This window comes from Rissa tridactyla, chromosome 5, assembly GCF_028500815.1.
Source record: "Rissa tridactyla isolate bRisTri1 chromosome 5, bRisTri1.patW.cur.20221130, whole genome shotgun sequence".
NCBI lineage: Eukaryota > Metazoa > Chordata > Aves > Charadriiformes > Laridae > Rissa > Rissa tridactyla.
The window spans coordinates 49984050-50001265 of record NC_071470.1 but is presented as its reverse complement, the minus strand read 5'-3'; the positions used below and the strand labels follow the sequence as shown (position 1 = coordinate 50001265).

The following is a 17216-nucleotide window of genomic DNA, read 5'->3' as shown; positions in this document are numbered from 1 at the left end:
CCACAGCACTAGAAGGGGAGTAAGTGGGCCAAAGGGTGCCTGGTATCTGGTACTAGCTTAATTAATTTTGCTAATGTTTGTAGCCTGTGATGGCTACAGCAGAGCGAGGCACCAAGCAAGAGGTGCAGAACGAGAGCGAGCCAGCTATTGAGGGGGGGGCATTCCAGCCTCACCAACCCGCACCCTCACCCGCAGCACGGGCTGTTGGCACTTGCTGGGCCTTGTCCGGTCCGAGGGAGCCCTCTGTCTCCCTTGGGACACCTGCGTGCAGTGGTGAAACATCTACTATATGGGTACGTATATGCACCAAACCAGATAGATACACTGATGCAAATAACTTGGTGCACCAAAGGGGTTTTGGTGGGGTTTTTTGGTGCCTGACTGAAAAAAATTAATACTAATCAATTTTTCAGGCATCATTTGCTGTATAGGTGCAGCTACATGACTGTCATGCAACCAGTGTATGCCACAGCTAGTGAGCCCTCAGCGCGTATGGGCTCGGGTCTGTGTTTTTTTATGATTTATGTAAGCATGTGTAATTTGAACCTACGGCAGCTTTTTTTCAATGTACATGGATCGACAAACATTATGTGTACATTTTGGTACAGTCTGTATTTTTGTATAAAAGAAGAAAATGAAACTATTTTGACTGCAGGTGCTCGGTGAGGGTTTTTGTTACTTGCTGCTAACGGCGGCCAAGCGCCGCAAGCTGGTGTCTGGGCAGCAGCGCTCGCCCTGCCCCGCTGCCCTCCCTCTTGCTCTTCTCACCCAACAGAGGAGAATTTGGGGGGGTGGGGGACGACACCTTGGGTTAAATACCACGTTGTCCCCAGGTGCGGTGGCCAGGCAGGGCCCGAGCGGGTGTGCAGACAGATGTGCGCAGCTGTGCCCAGCGCTCACACCCGCCGCAACAGCCCGGCTGCCACCGCCACCTCCCCGGCTCAACATGGCCCACATCCGCTCCTGGAAAACAGGTAACGTGCGCATGCGCGCGCGCGTGTGTGTATGCACGCATGATTTATAAATATGTACGTACACACATTTTGCATGTATATATTATATAAAAAAGTATACACACTTATCTGTATATCGTGTATAATATACACACATGTTATATCTACAATAATACAACACGTGATACACTATATGCACAAAACACACTATATACAAAATACATATTCTATATACACTATTATACAACTATATAGCGCCCTTACACAATTACACAATACAGATCACATAGTAAAGTATATACATTATATTGTGTTTCCAGAGAGAGCACAGATAGGGGATGTGCTTCTACCTACATGTACCTATGGAGCCATCCAGCTAGACATACACACGTGCGGTATTTGTGTCTAACTGTATTTCTGTTTCCCGTGGCGGCAGGGCACTATTTTACTTTGTTCTTAAATAAACTTTCCTGGCATTTGAGCAGTGCCACCGTTTGCCACCAAATGCCAGTGCCACGACAGCCGCTGAGCCAGCAGCCCAAGCCCAGGCTTGAGTCAAGTCTTTTCCTTTCATTTCAGCTCGCCAACCTTGCAGATGTAACACACATACTTTAAATATGTATTTTTAGTTTGATAAGATTTATTTGTAGGTACATTATAAGAGATCACAGCCTCAATCAGAGAATGGTTAGAGCTGGAAGGGACCTTAATGATCACCTAATTCCAAATGTGCTAGATGCAGTATCATAAGTAACATTAATTACAAATGATGTTGCAAACTTATATATGATTTTTTTTTTAATATATACACATATATGGACATGGTATCAAATTATTAATGGTATTTAGATGCTGTGTGTTTACCCACACAGCTGAAGGAAAGAGCGCAGCGCCCTGCCTTCATAAACTCAGGGAAGTTGAAGCCATAAGGCCATGTGATGGACCTCCTGTACCAAGCCAGCAAATGACCTATATTTGCGCACACTAATGCCACCCCACAGTGCTGGGGAGCCAGAGGAGCACCGCGAGGCCACACCGTTGCTGGCTGCAGCTGACAAGCGGGTGCTGGGCACCTTCTCCCCAGGCCCGTTGTGGGGTGAGGCGGTGGGGGCTCCCCGAGCAAACAGGGCAAACCCTGGGGGCTGGGGGAGCAGCTCCGCTGCCAAACTGCCCCCAGGGCACAGACGGACAGACAGACAGACAGGCGCACACACAGGCAACACAGATACCCACACTCACTCTCCCTCTGCAAGTGGCTGGTGTTGCAGTTCCTCTGGCATTGCTGCTGCAGCTCCTGTACATACAAGCCCCTTGTTAATTAATTGCTTGCTGTTAATTAATGAAGAAACAGCTCTGTGGCTAGTCCCCTGTAGAGGAGGGACACGGGGTACTGCAGGGCTGCCATGGCCTCGCTGCCTCCAGCACCCAGCTGGGCTCCTGTTCTCCTCAGGGTGCTCGGACCTCAGGGGACATGGCGACCTTGTCCCCAGGGTCCTGCCTACACCTACAGGGCTGTGGGGCCGGGCAGGAGAGGCCACGGGCTGGAGTGCTTTGGTGGCCTTCAGTGCCGTGAGGAAAGGCACCACCGCGCGCCCTGCTGCCTGCGAGGTGGGAGGAAAGGAGGAGAAACACCAGGGATGCGGGGATGAAGGGAAAGGGATGGAGAGACTCGGGTCTGGCCGCAATTCCCAGCACTCCCACAGAGGACTTGTCCCTGTAAAAGGGCAGATACAACTCCTCCTGCTCTGTCTGTGGAGACTGCAAAGTCCCCTGCGGCTGGGGCTGCCACTCTGCCTTGCTCTTATTTAGCAACGAGGAAGGGGAAGGTCAGCATTTGCTCGAAGGCAGCGACAAGGGGTCAGGCTGGGGCGCTCCCCAGCAGCAGGGCCGGGGAGAGGAAAGCAGCGCCCGTCTTCCAGATGCGCAGAGGCACGGCCAGACCATCAGCAGCGCCGGCGCCTGCAGCAGCCCCTCCGCTGCTTCCTGACACAAAGGCAGCCACTCGGTCAGAATTAAACATCAAATTTATTGCATAATACTGTACTATGTACACACACATCGAAAATAAACATTTGATATAATTGTGTATTTGTCTTCAATGCTGCATTAGAAAGAGGCTGGAGGGCTCTCAGTGTAGCCCACAGCTTGTCTTAAAAAAAACCCAGAAGCCTAAAACCTTTTGTTATGAGGTGCAAAGTTCAATACTTTATATTGAACGTGGTGCATAAATACTATGTCCTAATAAACAAGTCAATGTCAAAACCACCCTAGGCTTAAAATGAGATTTACATCAAGACCTGAAAAATGGGGGGAATCATTCGAACTTCATTTACTGGGGGGGGGGGTGGGATGGGGGAAAAGAGGATAAAGGCTCTCCAATCTTACAGGATAGATTCAGGTAAACGATTTTGCCCACTCAAGTCCTAGTGTGCATTTCCAGTCTAATTCATACAGATTGTCCTTTAGACACCCCCCCCCCCAGCAAAACAGCTGTCACGTGGAAGGGCTGCTCTGAAACAGGAAAATAAAGTTACCCTAACTAACTGCAAAAATACAACCAATCTCCAAACAGAGCCTTATCACTCAAATGTGGATCTCATGCTTATTTCTTTTCCTCACCTGATGAGATTGGAGAGCTTGTGCACAGCTCACACACCCCCGCAGGCTCACACACGCACGCTCACACACACGTGACTCCTCTGGAGGAAGCCACCTCACCTTGGATTGGAATAACAGGTCTGTTCAGATGGAAAAACAGGGCTCAGCAAAGCCCACCCCTCTAGCTTGTAGACTTGCCAAGATAGAAACCCAAGACAAGAGAGATGTAATTTGAGAAACCCCGTATTACAGGGAGGGTTTGTCCTTCCACAAGCCTGAACACAAACTCCGCTCCAGAGGAGTCTGAGGCTTCTTTAAGAAGACATTGCTTGGAAATAAAATTTGAGACAAGTGAGGAAAAACAAGCCAACCTCCCCCCCAAACCATCATATTCTCCATCAGACATCCCAGTGCAAAAAGGCAGAGCACGTACCATCACTAATACACTGCCCTGGGGGTCACAAATGACGTCCCAGCCCAGTACCACCCGCCAAGGACCAAAGGGCAGAGGGGATACTTCCATTCAAAGCAAGCAAGAACCAGCTTGCACATAAAAAGGGTGGGAAAAAAGGTGGGGGGGAAATCACAGCTTTTCAAAAAGGAGATCACGACTTCATCCTCAATTTCCACCATAGCCTAAACGCAAGGAACATCAAAATATTTAAACTGGGTTAAAAGGAGAGGTAAGTCTCTGTGTGTGTGTTGGGGCGATAAAAGCAAACTACAAGGAATTGCCGGGAGGGCAGTGATGTCAAGTTGGAGGGGAAACAACAAAAACATCCACTGAACTGATTTTGTTCAGTAGATGAGAAAATTCAAAGCAATAGCCTCTCCCTGCTGAAGCCCCACAAAACACTGGCAGCATCAGGCTGAGACGGCATCATCTCAATCTATTATTACTACTAATAATTATATTTTCCCGCAAAACGTTCTGATCCATTCCCTTACAAAAATAAAGCCAAGCCCATCGTTTTCTTCCCTCCGTACCCAAGCGTCTGTGCCTCTCCCGCACTGCTCAAGCCAAGCTAAAGCCCTCGTAGTGGTCGATGGCTTGCACCAGCCGGGCGCTGAGGATCTCCTTGCTGCTGTACTTGGGCAGGTCCAGGAGATTGTAGCAGGTGTGTGCCACGGGCAGGTACTGCTCCCCGCTGGCGGTGGACTGGATGACGATGCGCAGGCTGGACATGCCGTAGATGGGAATGCGGTCACTGCCCGTCAGAAACACTAGGAGAAGCAGAGGGAAGGTTAGACACTTAGGGCAGGCAACCGAGGCCTGCACCATCCCCACCCGCCCCACGGGACCCTGCCTGGAGGGGCCAAAACGCTGACTGAACTCCACGCAGGGCACGGCTGGCCTCACAGGGGAGGTGCAAGAGAGCAGAGGCAGGAAGCAAGGCCACTGCTGGGTGTGCAGGTGAGAAAATAAAGTGGCCCACAGCACCCCTCCTTCCCTTAAAAGCTCCCTCTGATGCCCAGGCAGGATAAAAAGGAGCAAAGCCAGGGCTGCATCCTTGGGAAGAGGCAGAGGGAGCCCAGCCATCCTCCCTGCTGCCACCCTTCCCAGGCACAACACCTCCATGCTGGGACCAGGGTTGGTTCCTCCATGCTGCTCCCCATCATACCGTGCTCCCCCTGAGCATGACCCTCGTGCACTGTCCCTGCCACCGCAGTTCAGGGAACAGGGGCTCCCAGGACTCCCTCTACACAACTGCTAACTCCAGCCTGCAAGTTTTGGCTGAACCATTTTTCAAACTCAAACATGCAGGACAACTAGTCGACTGCTTGTTTCTCTGGGGGAAAAAACACCCGCATAGGAATACCAGCCTTTACCTTTCCAGCAGTCACAGAATCACAGAGTGGCTGAGGTTGAAGGGATCTCTGGAGGTCCTCTGGGCCAATCCCCCTGCTCAAGCAGGGCCACCTACAGCAGGCTGCCCAGGACTGTGTTCAGCTTTTGAGCATCTCCAAGGACGGAGACTCCACAACCTCCCCGGGCAACTGTGCCTGTGCTCAGTCACCCTCACAGGGAAAAAGTATTTCCTGATGTTCTAGAAGGAACCCGCTGTGTTTCTGTTTGTGCCTCTGGTCCTGTCACTGGGCACCACTGAAAAGAGCCTGGCTCTGTCCTTTTTGCACCCTCCCTTCAAGTATTTATACACATTGATGAAGTCTTCTGTGAGGCCTCTCTTCTCTGGGCTGAACAGTCGCAGTTCTCGCAGCCTTTCTTCACAGGAGAGATGCTCCAGTCCCCTAGACATCTTAGCAGCCCTTTGCTGGACTCTCTCCAGTCTGTCCATGTCTCTCTTGTGCACTGGGGAGTCCAGAACCAGTCCCAGCACTCCAGGTGTGGCCTCACCAGTGCTGAGTAGAGGGGAAAGATCACCCCCTTTGACCTGCTGGCAACATTCCCCCCCAGTGCAGCCCAGGACACCACTCACCTTCTTTGCAGCAGGAGCACATTGTTGCCTCACCGTCAACTTGGTGTCCACCAGGACTCCCAAGGGAGCAAAAGGTGCTGGCTGTAGCAACAAACCTGGAACCACCTGCCCTTGAAACCATGTATTTCTCCTCCTCTCCCCTTCTGTCCTAAATAAAGTGACCCCCACAGAGCAGCTCACATCTGCGGGTGGCTGGGACGCTTGAAGCAACACACAAAGCACTTCCCAAGGCCACTTCTACAGGGGACTTCCTCTCCTTCTCAGCACACCACCCACCATATTAGCTCAAGGAGCCCGTCATCAGAGGGGAGGTATCTGCTACCCAGTCACCCCAACATGTGGTCTCATTTTCCTGCCACATTATACACCAGTTTCTCCACTCAGCGGTCACCCTACAATTGCCCCGTTGCACCTAAAAGGAGTGCTGCAGTGCCTGAAAGCTCAGCCTGCAGAAGAAGGAACCAGAGTATGTACCAGCGCTGGGGACCGCTATGAATTCACCTCCTGGAAATGCAAACAGAGGGATGCTGCGCTCCCTTGTCAGAGACTGCATTGGACCTTGGTCTGCAGATAACACTCAGTGATTTTTTGAGGGTAAAAAAGAACAGTAAATAGAAAAAAAGAAAAAAAAAACAAGAGAGGGAGAAAACAGATTACGTGACTAGCAGATAACTCAGGAGATAGCCATTCATGCTGGATCATCTTCTAGCAGTTAATGCAATGTGGCATAACCCTGGAGCTCTGCAGACGCTCCCACCTAGGCCTTCCAACTTCAGGAAACGCTCTGCACCACTGCAAGATACTTACAGAGAAATTTCTTCTTCTTTTCCAAGGGAAAAGCATGAAAGGTTTCCCAAAACATTCTCACAGTTGGGTGTGTCGCAGTGTAGTCTCCCTTATAGACAGCGCTCTATTGAAAAACAAAAAGTCACATCATTTCATCTGGCACTAAAAAGCAAAGACTAAGCAGAACCCAGACCTGATCTCTTCTGGCATCTGACATCAGATCGATGTCTGACAGTTATGAAATGAAGCACAGGATGGCCACGGGCACTAGCATGGCACAAAGACCCAGTAAAGGGTTCTTGGGTTCTCCTAGCAGCATGTGGAAGGCAGGCTTTAGGCTTCTAGCTATTCAGCTAATTACACGTGGCGTGAGGAATGCTGGAGTACCTGTTCACAGGCTGCACTCACGAACAGGATCGTGTGCTCTGCACAGCAAACCCACTTTTACTGCTGAGGCTGAGACAGAGCAAGTAACTTGCTATCTATGCATTTGAGAGGATACAACTCTTACTTTGTGTCCAGACTCCCCTTTGAACCCTTGGCTGTGTACTTTTTGCCCTCATGTAGTGGAGTGAGTTTTACTATAGGTGAAGACCCCAATTTTCTTTCTTCCCTTCAGTCTTAGGCTTCATCCCTAAAAACAGCAGATGGAAGTCCTTCTCCCCTATCCTTTCACATCCTGAATTTCCTCCCTGAGCTTTATCAGTAGCAGGACAGCCCAGTAAGAAACTTTTCATGTGAATGATGACATGGTGTATAAGAAGCATAAAAAAAGACATCTGTGGCTCATCACATCTCATGTCCCAGGCTAGTGCCCACCTCGTGGAATTGCGCGATCCTGGTACTCGTGAAAAAGAAGAAAAATACGACAAGAGGGAAGCTTTACCTCCTCCAATTCCTCCCAGTTGTAGTTACTGTTTCCAACTATCATGGCCCTGAGCTCTGTGGGCTGGAAGAGTTCCAGGACTTTCCCACCACACACTTTCAGGAAGCCAGTGGAAAAAGCCGTGTACCACTCATGGATGGAGAGGTTGAAGATGTAATTTACGTAGGCTTCAACAAATTCTTCCCTAGTGCATTGAGAGAGAGCAGGCAAAGCAAAGCACTTTTAATCATATGCCTGAGCAGCAGTACTGCTAAGTTTTCCTGTTTCTGCCTGTAATGTGTCTTGCAAACTTTCCACGGGTTCAACCCACTGCCCTCCTCTCACTGACCTGAGTCACTGCAACATGGACAAAGAATTAGACAGCAAGTACCACCATGTGTCTGCTTATTCCCCGGCAGTGGCAGCATGGGAGGTCCCCAAGCAGCCCAGGCTCTATACTACCAGTAAACCCACCCAGTGGCCTTGCATCCAGCTGCCCACGGGACCAGGAGGGAGCCAGGGTGGCACCAAGCGCTGGGAAGCTGTCAGGAACAGAGCGCTCTTCCCCGTGGAACCCGTTCCCACCCAGAGGTCATGTTAAGCAAATCTCAGGATTCAGTCACCAGAGGAACATGCCCACCCCCTGGCCCAGCTCCTGCAACCCCAGGAAATAACCTACGGCTCTTCTCAGTCTGCAGGTGTCCGGGATCACTCAGCGCAGGGCTCTGTGCCCACCTGCAATGACCTCGGACTGCCAGGTTGCTGCGAGCAAGTGCTCTGCTGGGAAGAGGGAACCAAATCAAACAGACAGTGCCCAAAAGACTACCCACTTCCAAAAACAAGAGCCTCACGGAGCCCTAGTTGGGTACCCTGTGAATTTTCAGAGGCAGCTGCTGCTGACTCGATCCCCAACAAGTCTTGCCAGTGGTTCCGCACTTCCAAAGCCAAAGCTGTCGCCTAGAGGCAGATTGAGGAAATCTTGCTCTGCAAAGTCTTGATCTGAAACTGCACGGCCAGTTCCCTCCCTCCTGGCCCCAAAGAGAGAGCAATTAAAAGAAATCTAGGAACACCCCTTACTACAGATTAAGAAAATAGTCTTAGGAAACCTCCTCTTCAGCCTTTGCACTCTGGTTAAATAAACACAGGACTTGTGCATTTGGAGTATGTGGCAAAGAGAATGACAACCCTTTTTTGCTGTTCTGCTTCAAGGGTTCCCAAGAACAGCATTAAAATAAAAACACCATTTTGCAGTCATTGGCAAGAAACTTGTGTCAGGCTCTGGCCAAACCCTGTCTCTGGATTTTGTTAGGAGGTTAAGCATCTTTATTCTATTCTCTCTTTCCTGTTCTCAAAGCACCATGATCTGAGTGCAACACTACCATTTTATTTGTGCAACGACTTAAAACGTTTCCCCTGTATTACATTTTTGATTGTTTGGTTGGTTTTTTTACACCTGACAATAATGCACCAGGCAATGTGGCAAACTGGGGCACGAAACCGTTCTCTGTGGAAGGAGCTGCCGTTTCTGCTTGACATTCGAGCACAGCTCACACCTGCACTCAGACCATAAGCAGATCAGGGAACACCATGGAATCCCATACCTCAGTCTCTAGCTGAGGAGGTCACAATTGAAATAAATATTTTGACTTTTTGGTGGAGGATACGCTATGTAAAAGCAGCAAGGGATGGGTGAGAAACTAAAAAAAGAAAAATAAAGAAGCAGACTGACAAACATGAAAACTTGGAATAAGAAATCATACAGTGAAGGGGGGTTATTTTCCAGCGCATTTGTTTTATTGTCATTTTCCTGATAGTCACCTGAGCGTTAGGGAAATCCAAGCTGATTAAGCACTTAACTGTTGCTTAATAACTCTCTGGCTGTTACAGTCATGAACCCTTTATCAAGAACGTTTTATGTTGTGACACCCAATATGAACTCCAAAGGAGAAACGGAAAACATGGACATTTCCTACTTGGCATTTTTCAGTCAAAGCAATCCTGCGCATTCTTCAGTTCCCAGTGAACTTTCCCCAAGCAGGAAGGGCAGTGCCCAACGGCGTGCACACAGCTGACTATTCAGGCCAAGAGGGCAGCAAATTGGTCCCTGGCCTCTGCATGTAGGGGTGGAGGAAGTCATTAAGCACTGTAAGGTGGATGAATTGACAGCTATGTCTAGACTTGGATTTAGAGGTTAGCTTGAGTTCAAAACTCTGGTCAAGACGAAGCGATTGCGTTCCAGAATGCGTTAAGCCCATGGAGCTACACACTAGCCTTTCTCCTTAAGGATTTTCTTCTCTTGTTGCCTATCCTGACTTATTAACAGAATAGGAGCTAACCTGGGTGCTCTCCCCAAACCTGTGCTCAGCTGAAATCTTTGTTCCTCCCCCTAGGCCAGTATGGCACACAGTAGAAAAATGGCCATTTTTCTTTTGAGTGTACACGCCCAGCCTAAAAACCAAAAGGGTACTATCACTGGCATTTTCATCTTTACTTCTCTGTCGCAAGTGAAGATGAAACTGTCCTCTATTTACCTGAAGCCCACCTTCTCTTTGCAGGGAGACAGACTTACACTGCTCCATCTCCACGTGGGTTTTGCACAGGGGCAGCTATTTAGCTGTAAAATCGCAGCCTTTTGGGCAGTAGTAAAGTAGGTAAGAAGATAATACAGACAAAGCTTTTGTTACAGCAATGGCTTTAGACACAATCAGAACCCTTTTCAATAATCAGATTAATAGGAAATGACTTCATCTCCAGGCTTGCCAGTAAGGTCTTCAGCAATCCTAGCTCAAGCCCCTAACCATGCTGCTCACTAGTCACTGGATCACACCGCTTCGCCAGCAGAGAAAGAATTTGCACGCTCTTCAAAGAATAAAGGCATTTGTAGAAATCCAATTACAGGATTATGAGAAGAAAATAGTTTAGCAGCTGGAAAAAAAAAAAAAAGAGGGGAAACGGTAGCTGTGCTAGTAATAACTCTCAGATGTTCGGTCAAAAGGAAAGGAATCTATGTACAGTAGGGCCTTATGGCTACAATCGGGGATGGCGGTCCTCCCTCAGGCGTACTCAAGGGAAAGTGTTTCCGGATCCAGAATTAACAGTATAAACAATTTGCCAGGCTCAGATTTGTTGGTCACGTACAGTTCCTCTTTAAACCATCAGGGAGATTAATCTTCAAGGGCCAAAATCATTTGCAGTCTCTATTTACCATGAGAAAACTACCAAGGGTCTATATGAAGACCTTTTATAAGGAAGACATCCATCCAAAAAGCGTGAAACATGTTCCAAACATTGGTGGAAAGATGATGAAAACTTGCTTTTATTCAAGCGCCACTGGCATCCAGCAACTTTTGAACAACTGGTCTTGGAAATTGTTCGCAGTGACTTCTAATTCTCTCCCACATTTCACCTCAGCCAAATTTTCTGTGGCATTGCACCTCACTTCACCCCAAGTATGAGTCCATGCCCACATATGACCCACTTACCTGTTGTCCTTCCGCACCAGAATTTTATCTCCATCTTCAACCAGGTTCTTCTGCTCTGTCACACCATAGCTCTCCCTGCAGATCTATACAAAACCGGAAAACTAATTTTACCAGAAGTATTTTTCAGGCCATATGCCTGCAGAAAGATACAGAGCTCTCTTTCACAGTTGATGACTGGCATGTGAAAGCTGGGCCAGAGAAAAGCAGAACAATTTTTCTCTGCTCCAAAAGCCCTGCGTGCTTCACCACCTTCCATCATTTACATTTGCTGTAGAACTGCTATTAAGCCTAAATGCAAACTCAGAAAGGAAAAAAGTTATTCTTTTAGGTAAATTTCCTGGGAAAAAATCCAAGAGATTAATAAGTAAAAACTGTATTTAACTATGCCCATGTGCTCTGGCAATAAAAATGACTCCTTTTTTTATAACAGAAGGTCAGCAGGTTAATTCATCTGCTCTCACTGAAAGATGGCTTCCTGCTTTTGCCTGGCCTAGGATGACATCAGTACAAACATATATTCTGTATGTACAAAATTGGCCATGTGGAGAAAATGCAAAAGGGTCAATTTTCAAGTTGCCATACACAAGAGACTCAGATTTTGACACACAAATTTCTCAAATTATTAATTTCAAGGTTTGGGATATCAGTCATTTATTCGAAGTTTTAGCGGATGTATCTGTGTGTCTTTACGTATTATGCAGTATATAGTACAAGAAAGAGAAAGAATACCCTTTTATGCGAAAAGAGAAAAATCTCTTGTGTTACTTGAAAAGTATTCTTTTTTTACACAGTCTGCGTTACCATCATTGTGGCTTCATCACCTCATCCTGAATTGCAGCTCTGACCTGCACGAGACAGACAGACCCAGGTCTGACTCACTCCAGAGGTGAGTTTAATCTAAAAGACACTGTGTGCTCTCATTTATGAAACAAGGAAATGGACAACACTCTCCTAGCTCAGGAAAGGTTTTCTTCCGTGTGTAGCGCTGTTTTCTGGTACCTTGGTTCTACCCTGGACAGAGAGTCAAGAAGCCAGATCAAGCTTAAGATGAACCCATCACTCACAACCTGTTAGAGCACCAGGACTTTAAAGCGAAGACATTAAAACAAGGAAGCCCTTACCCTGCCCGAGTCAGAGGAAAACACAGCGTAGAGAATAATGATGCCGTATCTCTCTGTGAGGTTCTAAGTGTTTGCACGTGATGAGGGATGTACCTGATATTCCAAGGTACATCAAAATCGAGCTCTTAATTTTAGGTAATCTCCGCTGTGTAACAGAAACTATTGCATGTAGGTTACTAGCTAGAAAAAAAAAATTCTTTTACTGCTGTAGTGGCACAGGAAAGCTGACTACCTCAGCACGTCTCCTAGCAATAGCCTCCAGCATTTTGTTTCTAAGAAAGTCTGGCCAAGTACACTCACTATAAATTTTTAAGTTAAAAAGTACTAATATTATGGCAGCAAGGAAAATTCTGAATTGTGTTAGCATTTCAAGAATTGACCTAGTGGTGGTAAAGCCTAACTGCCATTTTCAAGGAGGACTTAGGAATCTACTTCTCGCTGTCTAGTGTGAGAAGCTGGCCACTGGCATTTCAGTCACAGTGACAACAAGGCTATTTTGAAAACCACTCTGCTTAATCTACTTACTAGCTCAGTTTTCATGACCACATTCAAAAGAACCAGGGAGCTGACAGCACAGAATTTTAATATTAACATGGGTTACGTGCTACAGACATAGTTTAGAGTAAATACACATTAATAAGTAGATGGGCTTCAACTGTACTATACTACAGTCACAGAGCTGACATGTTAAATGTGTCTTACTGTAAAATTCAAGCAGAATGTCTCTTCTACATCTTCCCCAGGGTAATCTAAAAGTTGCTGAAGACTCCTACATGACATGTAGGGAAAGAAATGAGGAAAAAAAATAAATCAGAGATTCAAAAAGCAAAAGAAAATCAGCAAAAGTAAACAGCATCATAAATCTAGATAATAGGATTGCAAGAGAGAGAATCTGAGGCACCTGAAGGGGCAAGAAAGAAATACACCTCAAAGAGAGATGCTCTGTTAGAAGTACACACCTAGTACATGGATCTGCTTTAATGATCCTGGCCTTAGAATAGAATTACATTTCTAGCTCTTAAGGACTGCTAGGTATTTATGTCATCACCACAGGAAGGTCTAAGAGAGTGGAGGAAGAGAGGGCAGTGGATTCTATCTGTATCCACATAATGTAGAAAATAATCTTCTCCTATCCCTCAAAATCCTACTGCTGTCTTCCTGGTATTTTACCTCATTATTGTTAAATACAGCTGTAGCTTTGTGCAGATAAATCAGACGACAACTCAGAAGACAAAAGAAGACAGCAGTCAAACAGTGGGATCTCAGCCTCTCAGTGTTAGAGGGAACCGACATCCCCATGCAACTAGGCAGAAAAGATTCAATATGTCATTTAGAAAAAGTCATTCCTTCACTCCATTCAACTCCCTTCTTTCTGTCATGGGAGGAGGTCAGAGTTACACTGGTTCCGGAATGGGACAGATCACATTCTACGTACAGTTCCCATCCTGGGCTACACGATAAGACATGCAGCGGATCTGCTTGCCAACCCAAGTCCGGCTGGAGGGGAAAGGCTGAGGCTCAGATCTGGGGTCCCGCATGCAATCACGCAGTGGAGGGACAGGCCCCCACCCCTGCTTTCAAAGGAGTGTGGTAGGTATCTTTTGGCTGTGTTGATATCCAGTTTCTGTGAGTCGGGAAGGTGGGTACAGAGGTTGGAGCCTAAGCAGATGGATCTGATAGCCTGTGGGAGAGGACAAGCCTTACCTGAAATTTACCACTGGCTTGTGTCCACAGGTCCCCAAATTAATCAGCCATTCAAAAGGACCAGGAGGTGTTTTACTGAACAGCCTTTACCCAGTTTGGCATTTCTTGTTCTCAGATGGTCAGTCTCCCCTCCTTGAAAGTCTGCAAATTTTGTTTTTCATACCTTCCTTCCGTAGGGGATAGCTCCTTCAAATCCTCTAAGCAGGGCTTCACATTCAAGAGTTTTTTGTACAAAGCCAAGGGAAAGTGAAGGTCTACCACTGTGAAGTTGTATATTGCAAGACCACAGATGATGCCAATCAAGTGAAACCAGTTGTGTTCTACAAAACACTGTAAAACCACACAGAGAAACCCTGGTGAGACACACTGTTATGGCTGCAATGCACAGTACTGTTTCCCCCACGCACTAAGAAGCCAGCCCCTGCTTTTCCAACTGGGACAAAATCAGAGCGCTCCCATCAGGTCCCAGTTTGGTTGTGAATTCCTTGCCAGAGTGTGGCACAGAAATGAAGATTCAGAAATCAAGCCCTATTACTTTTGTAGGCCATGATTAGCCGTGGAAACAGCAACAGCTGCTTTCTACCTTATCTGCCTTTTATTTCCTTTTTACGTACGTCTGCATTAAGACAGTAACAAAGCTTTGAAGTTTGCTGTCTATGTACTGCAAGAAAATATTTTAACAATTCTCTCCCTACCACCCATCCTATCTTCTACTAAAAGCTTATGCACTGTGCCACCCAAGCAACTATACCAACATCAGTGCTGCTATACTGGCCTTCATTCCTTCACATATTTATACTCACACTGGTCTTAGCAGTCACAGACTGGCTGCCTATATTTGTTAAATATTGGAAATACGTGACTCATTTTCAGTGCTTACACTATCATTATTCTTAGTGTCAAAAGACTTGTTGTTTTTATAGCACTAACATGAGGAGTAATTGCTCTGTAATACTGTTTACAAGTTACAAAAGGTACCACGTGATTTCCTTCCTTGTAAAACGTAATTAATAAATTCAAATAACCCCCACCAGGGCAGCTACACCTTAAGGGAAGACTGACAATATCATTTCCCATCTTGCTAGCTATGCAGGTGAAGATAAAAGGACATAAACCACTTCCACCATAATGCTATCTGACAGGTACAGAACTTGTACTCCCCACCCTTCCAAAACCAACCAACTTTCACTACAAACTGTGTTTCTTGCCATTTAAGAGCTTCCTCGCATAAAGCATTACCAAGTTTAGATCCTGAAGGTGATAGTGATGCATGACTAAGTGGATTGGTTGCAATTACGTGAACAGCAAGGGAAGCACAGAATTCTAATGCCATTACGACCTAAACCTCTGGTTCTGTAAAACAGCACATGATTATCACATTCATGATAATAAGAGTTCTATTACCTGTCAGCTGATACTTAACACAAGTTTTATTATAGAAGGAGAACAAAGAGAAAGAGCCAACTCCTGAACAGGTACAGTCATCACCATTCCACTAAAGTTAATGGACCTATACTAATTTACACTAACTGAAAATAGAGCTCACATTGTGTTGTGGGTGGAAACTGAGGGGACGATCATTTCTTTCCCATAGTTTGCCACGAACTTTCTTGTCATTCAAATGCAGCGTATTATTTCAGCCTGGGTGTGGAGAGAGCAAGGGCTTACCGTGTCTGAAAACCACAGCAGGTTTGACTCTGGGTAGTAAGTGAACATGCCATAGATGGGGTTGAGGAGTTCTTTTAACAACAGGAGGAAAAATTCCTTTGTCACTCCTCCAGCATCAACAGCTTCCTCACCATCAAAGATGACCTGCAGAAAAAGCAGGTCAGTACCAGGGATGCAGTGAGATGGAGTGAATCAGACATCTTTCTAATTGGGAGCCACACAAAGTAGTTTGTCTAAGATGCCCAAATCCATTGCAACCCATGAGCCCGTCTCAGTGCTCTGCTGGCAGGAAAGGGAACAGGGGGTGGCAAATCAGATAGTCTGAAAATGTTTGACTCCTTAAGCAAATCATAAACAACCACCTGTCCTCCCAACAACAGAAGCAGCAACACGACAGCAACTGCTGAATTTTGTGGCAACCTCTCAGAGAGAAAATATGTCCTATTTTAAGTGGCCTGTTGCTGCAGAAAAGCGAACTAGAGACTGCATAATATCACAGAAGTGTTTCCTCCCCTGCCTCTTATATGGCAGACACACCAGGAAAAGAGAGTAAACCCCGTGCCTGCCTTCCTGTAAACTGTCCACTGCCAAAACACTCCGCGAGTCAGAGAGGAGAAAGATTCAACCCCCACATTGATTAGACCAAGTGTCCCTGTGTGCTATACCTATGGAGAAGCCACTGTACACTGGCAAAGTGGTAATGTGAAGGGCTGAAAGGCTGCAGAAATGCCACCTGGATGAGAGGATGCTAAAGGTGTGGGGAAAACTTACTTTAAGAGGCTTTTTCAAATCAATATCTGAATGGATGCTCAACTCCCTTAAAGCATCACCGACTAAGTTACTCCTGCGAACATGAAGTACCAGGAAAGGGCTTCTGGCCAGCAGAGGCTCCAGGGTGAGAAGCATGAAGACATTCTGCAAATTTGCACCATTTATTGCAACCTGTAAAGAAGAGAGGGGTGAAAAACAGCCACTGCTCAGCTCCCTTCTTCCTATGGAAGGACAACAGTTAACAACCATATGCCTGGTGTTCCTTTCTTTCTTACTCTTTTAGTTTGGTTTCCTGAGGGTACAAGGATTACACGCCCACTCTGGACAAGTGTGTATGTAATGTGTGTGCCTACCCGTCCCCTCCATTTCCCACACCAACACCTTTTGAGTCCACTGATTGATTCACCAAATTTGAGCAACGGAGAGATCAAATTCCTGAATGCTTTTTGACATTAGGGAAGTGTGTGGGGAAAAGAGGCTTTATTCATGCTCTTATTGAGATAAGAAACAAAGTGTGAACACAACCCTGATAATAGTCAGAGAGTCCGTGAGGGAAGCAGTGTTACTAACATACCAAGCGAGGAGCCAGTTGACAACCACACCTGGCAAGGCACCAGAGAACCCACTGCATACGATTCAAAGCTCTCGTCTACACAGATATTCTGGAGTCAGGTAAGGCACAAAGCCCAGTCAAAGCTTTGACCACACACCATACATTCATTCTTACGCGTTATCCATAGTAAGTGGCAAATTCACATTTGTAAATTCAGTTTAAAAGTCAGTTGACCCTGAGACAGAAATCCACTGGAAACCAGGCTTCCTCCATTCCA

General features: G+C 46.6%; 1 protein-coding gene across 7 annotated transcripts in view; it reads right to left on the bottom strand.

Moving 5' to 3' along the window:
• Positions 1–2959: 2959 nt before the first annotated feature.
• HERC3 (HECT and RLD domain containing E3 ubiquitin protein ligase 3) overlaps positions 2960–17216 on the bottom strand; it is a 53135-nt gene continuing 38878 nt past the window's right edge. For 4 of the 7 annotated variants that reach the window (XM_054204115.1, XM_054204116.1, XM_054204114.1 and 1 more), the window contains exons 18-25: positions 16387–16557; positions 15616–15759; positions 14111–14277; positions 12946–13012; positions 11123–11205; positions 7662–7845; positions 6797–6899; positions 2960–4775 (exon numbers count right to left, since the gene is read on the bottom strand). In XM_054204115.1, coding sequence (XP_054060090.1) covers positions 4567–4775; positions 6797–6899; positions 7662–7845; positions 11123–11205; positions 12946–13012; positions 14111–14277; positions 15616–15759; positions 16387–16557 — 1128 coding nt within the window. In that variant the 3' untranslated portion in view covers positions 2960–4566. The other 3 variants (XR_008466808.1, XM_054204118.1, XR_008466807.1) reach the window with 3 other exon arrangements.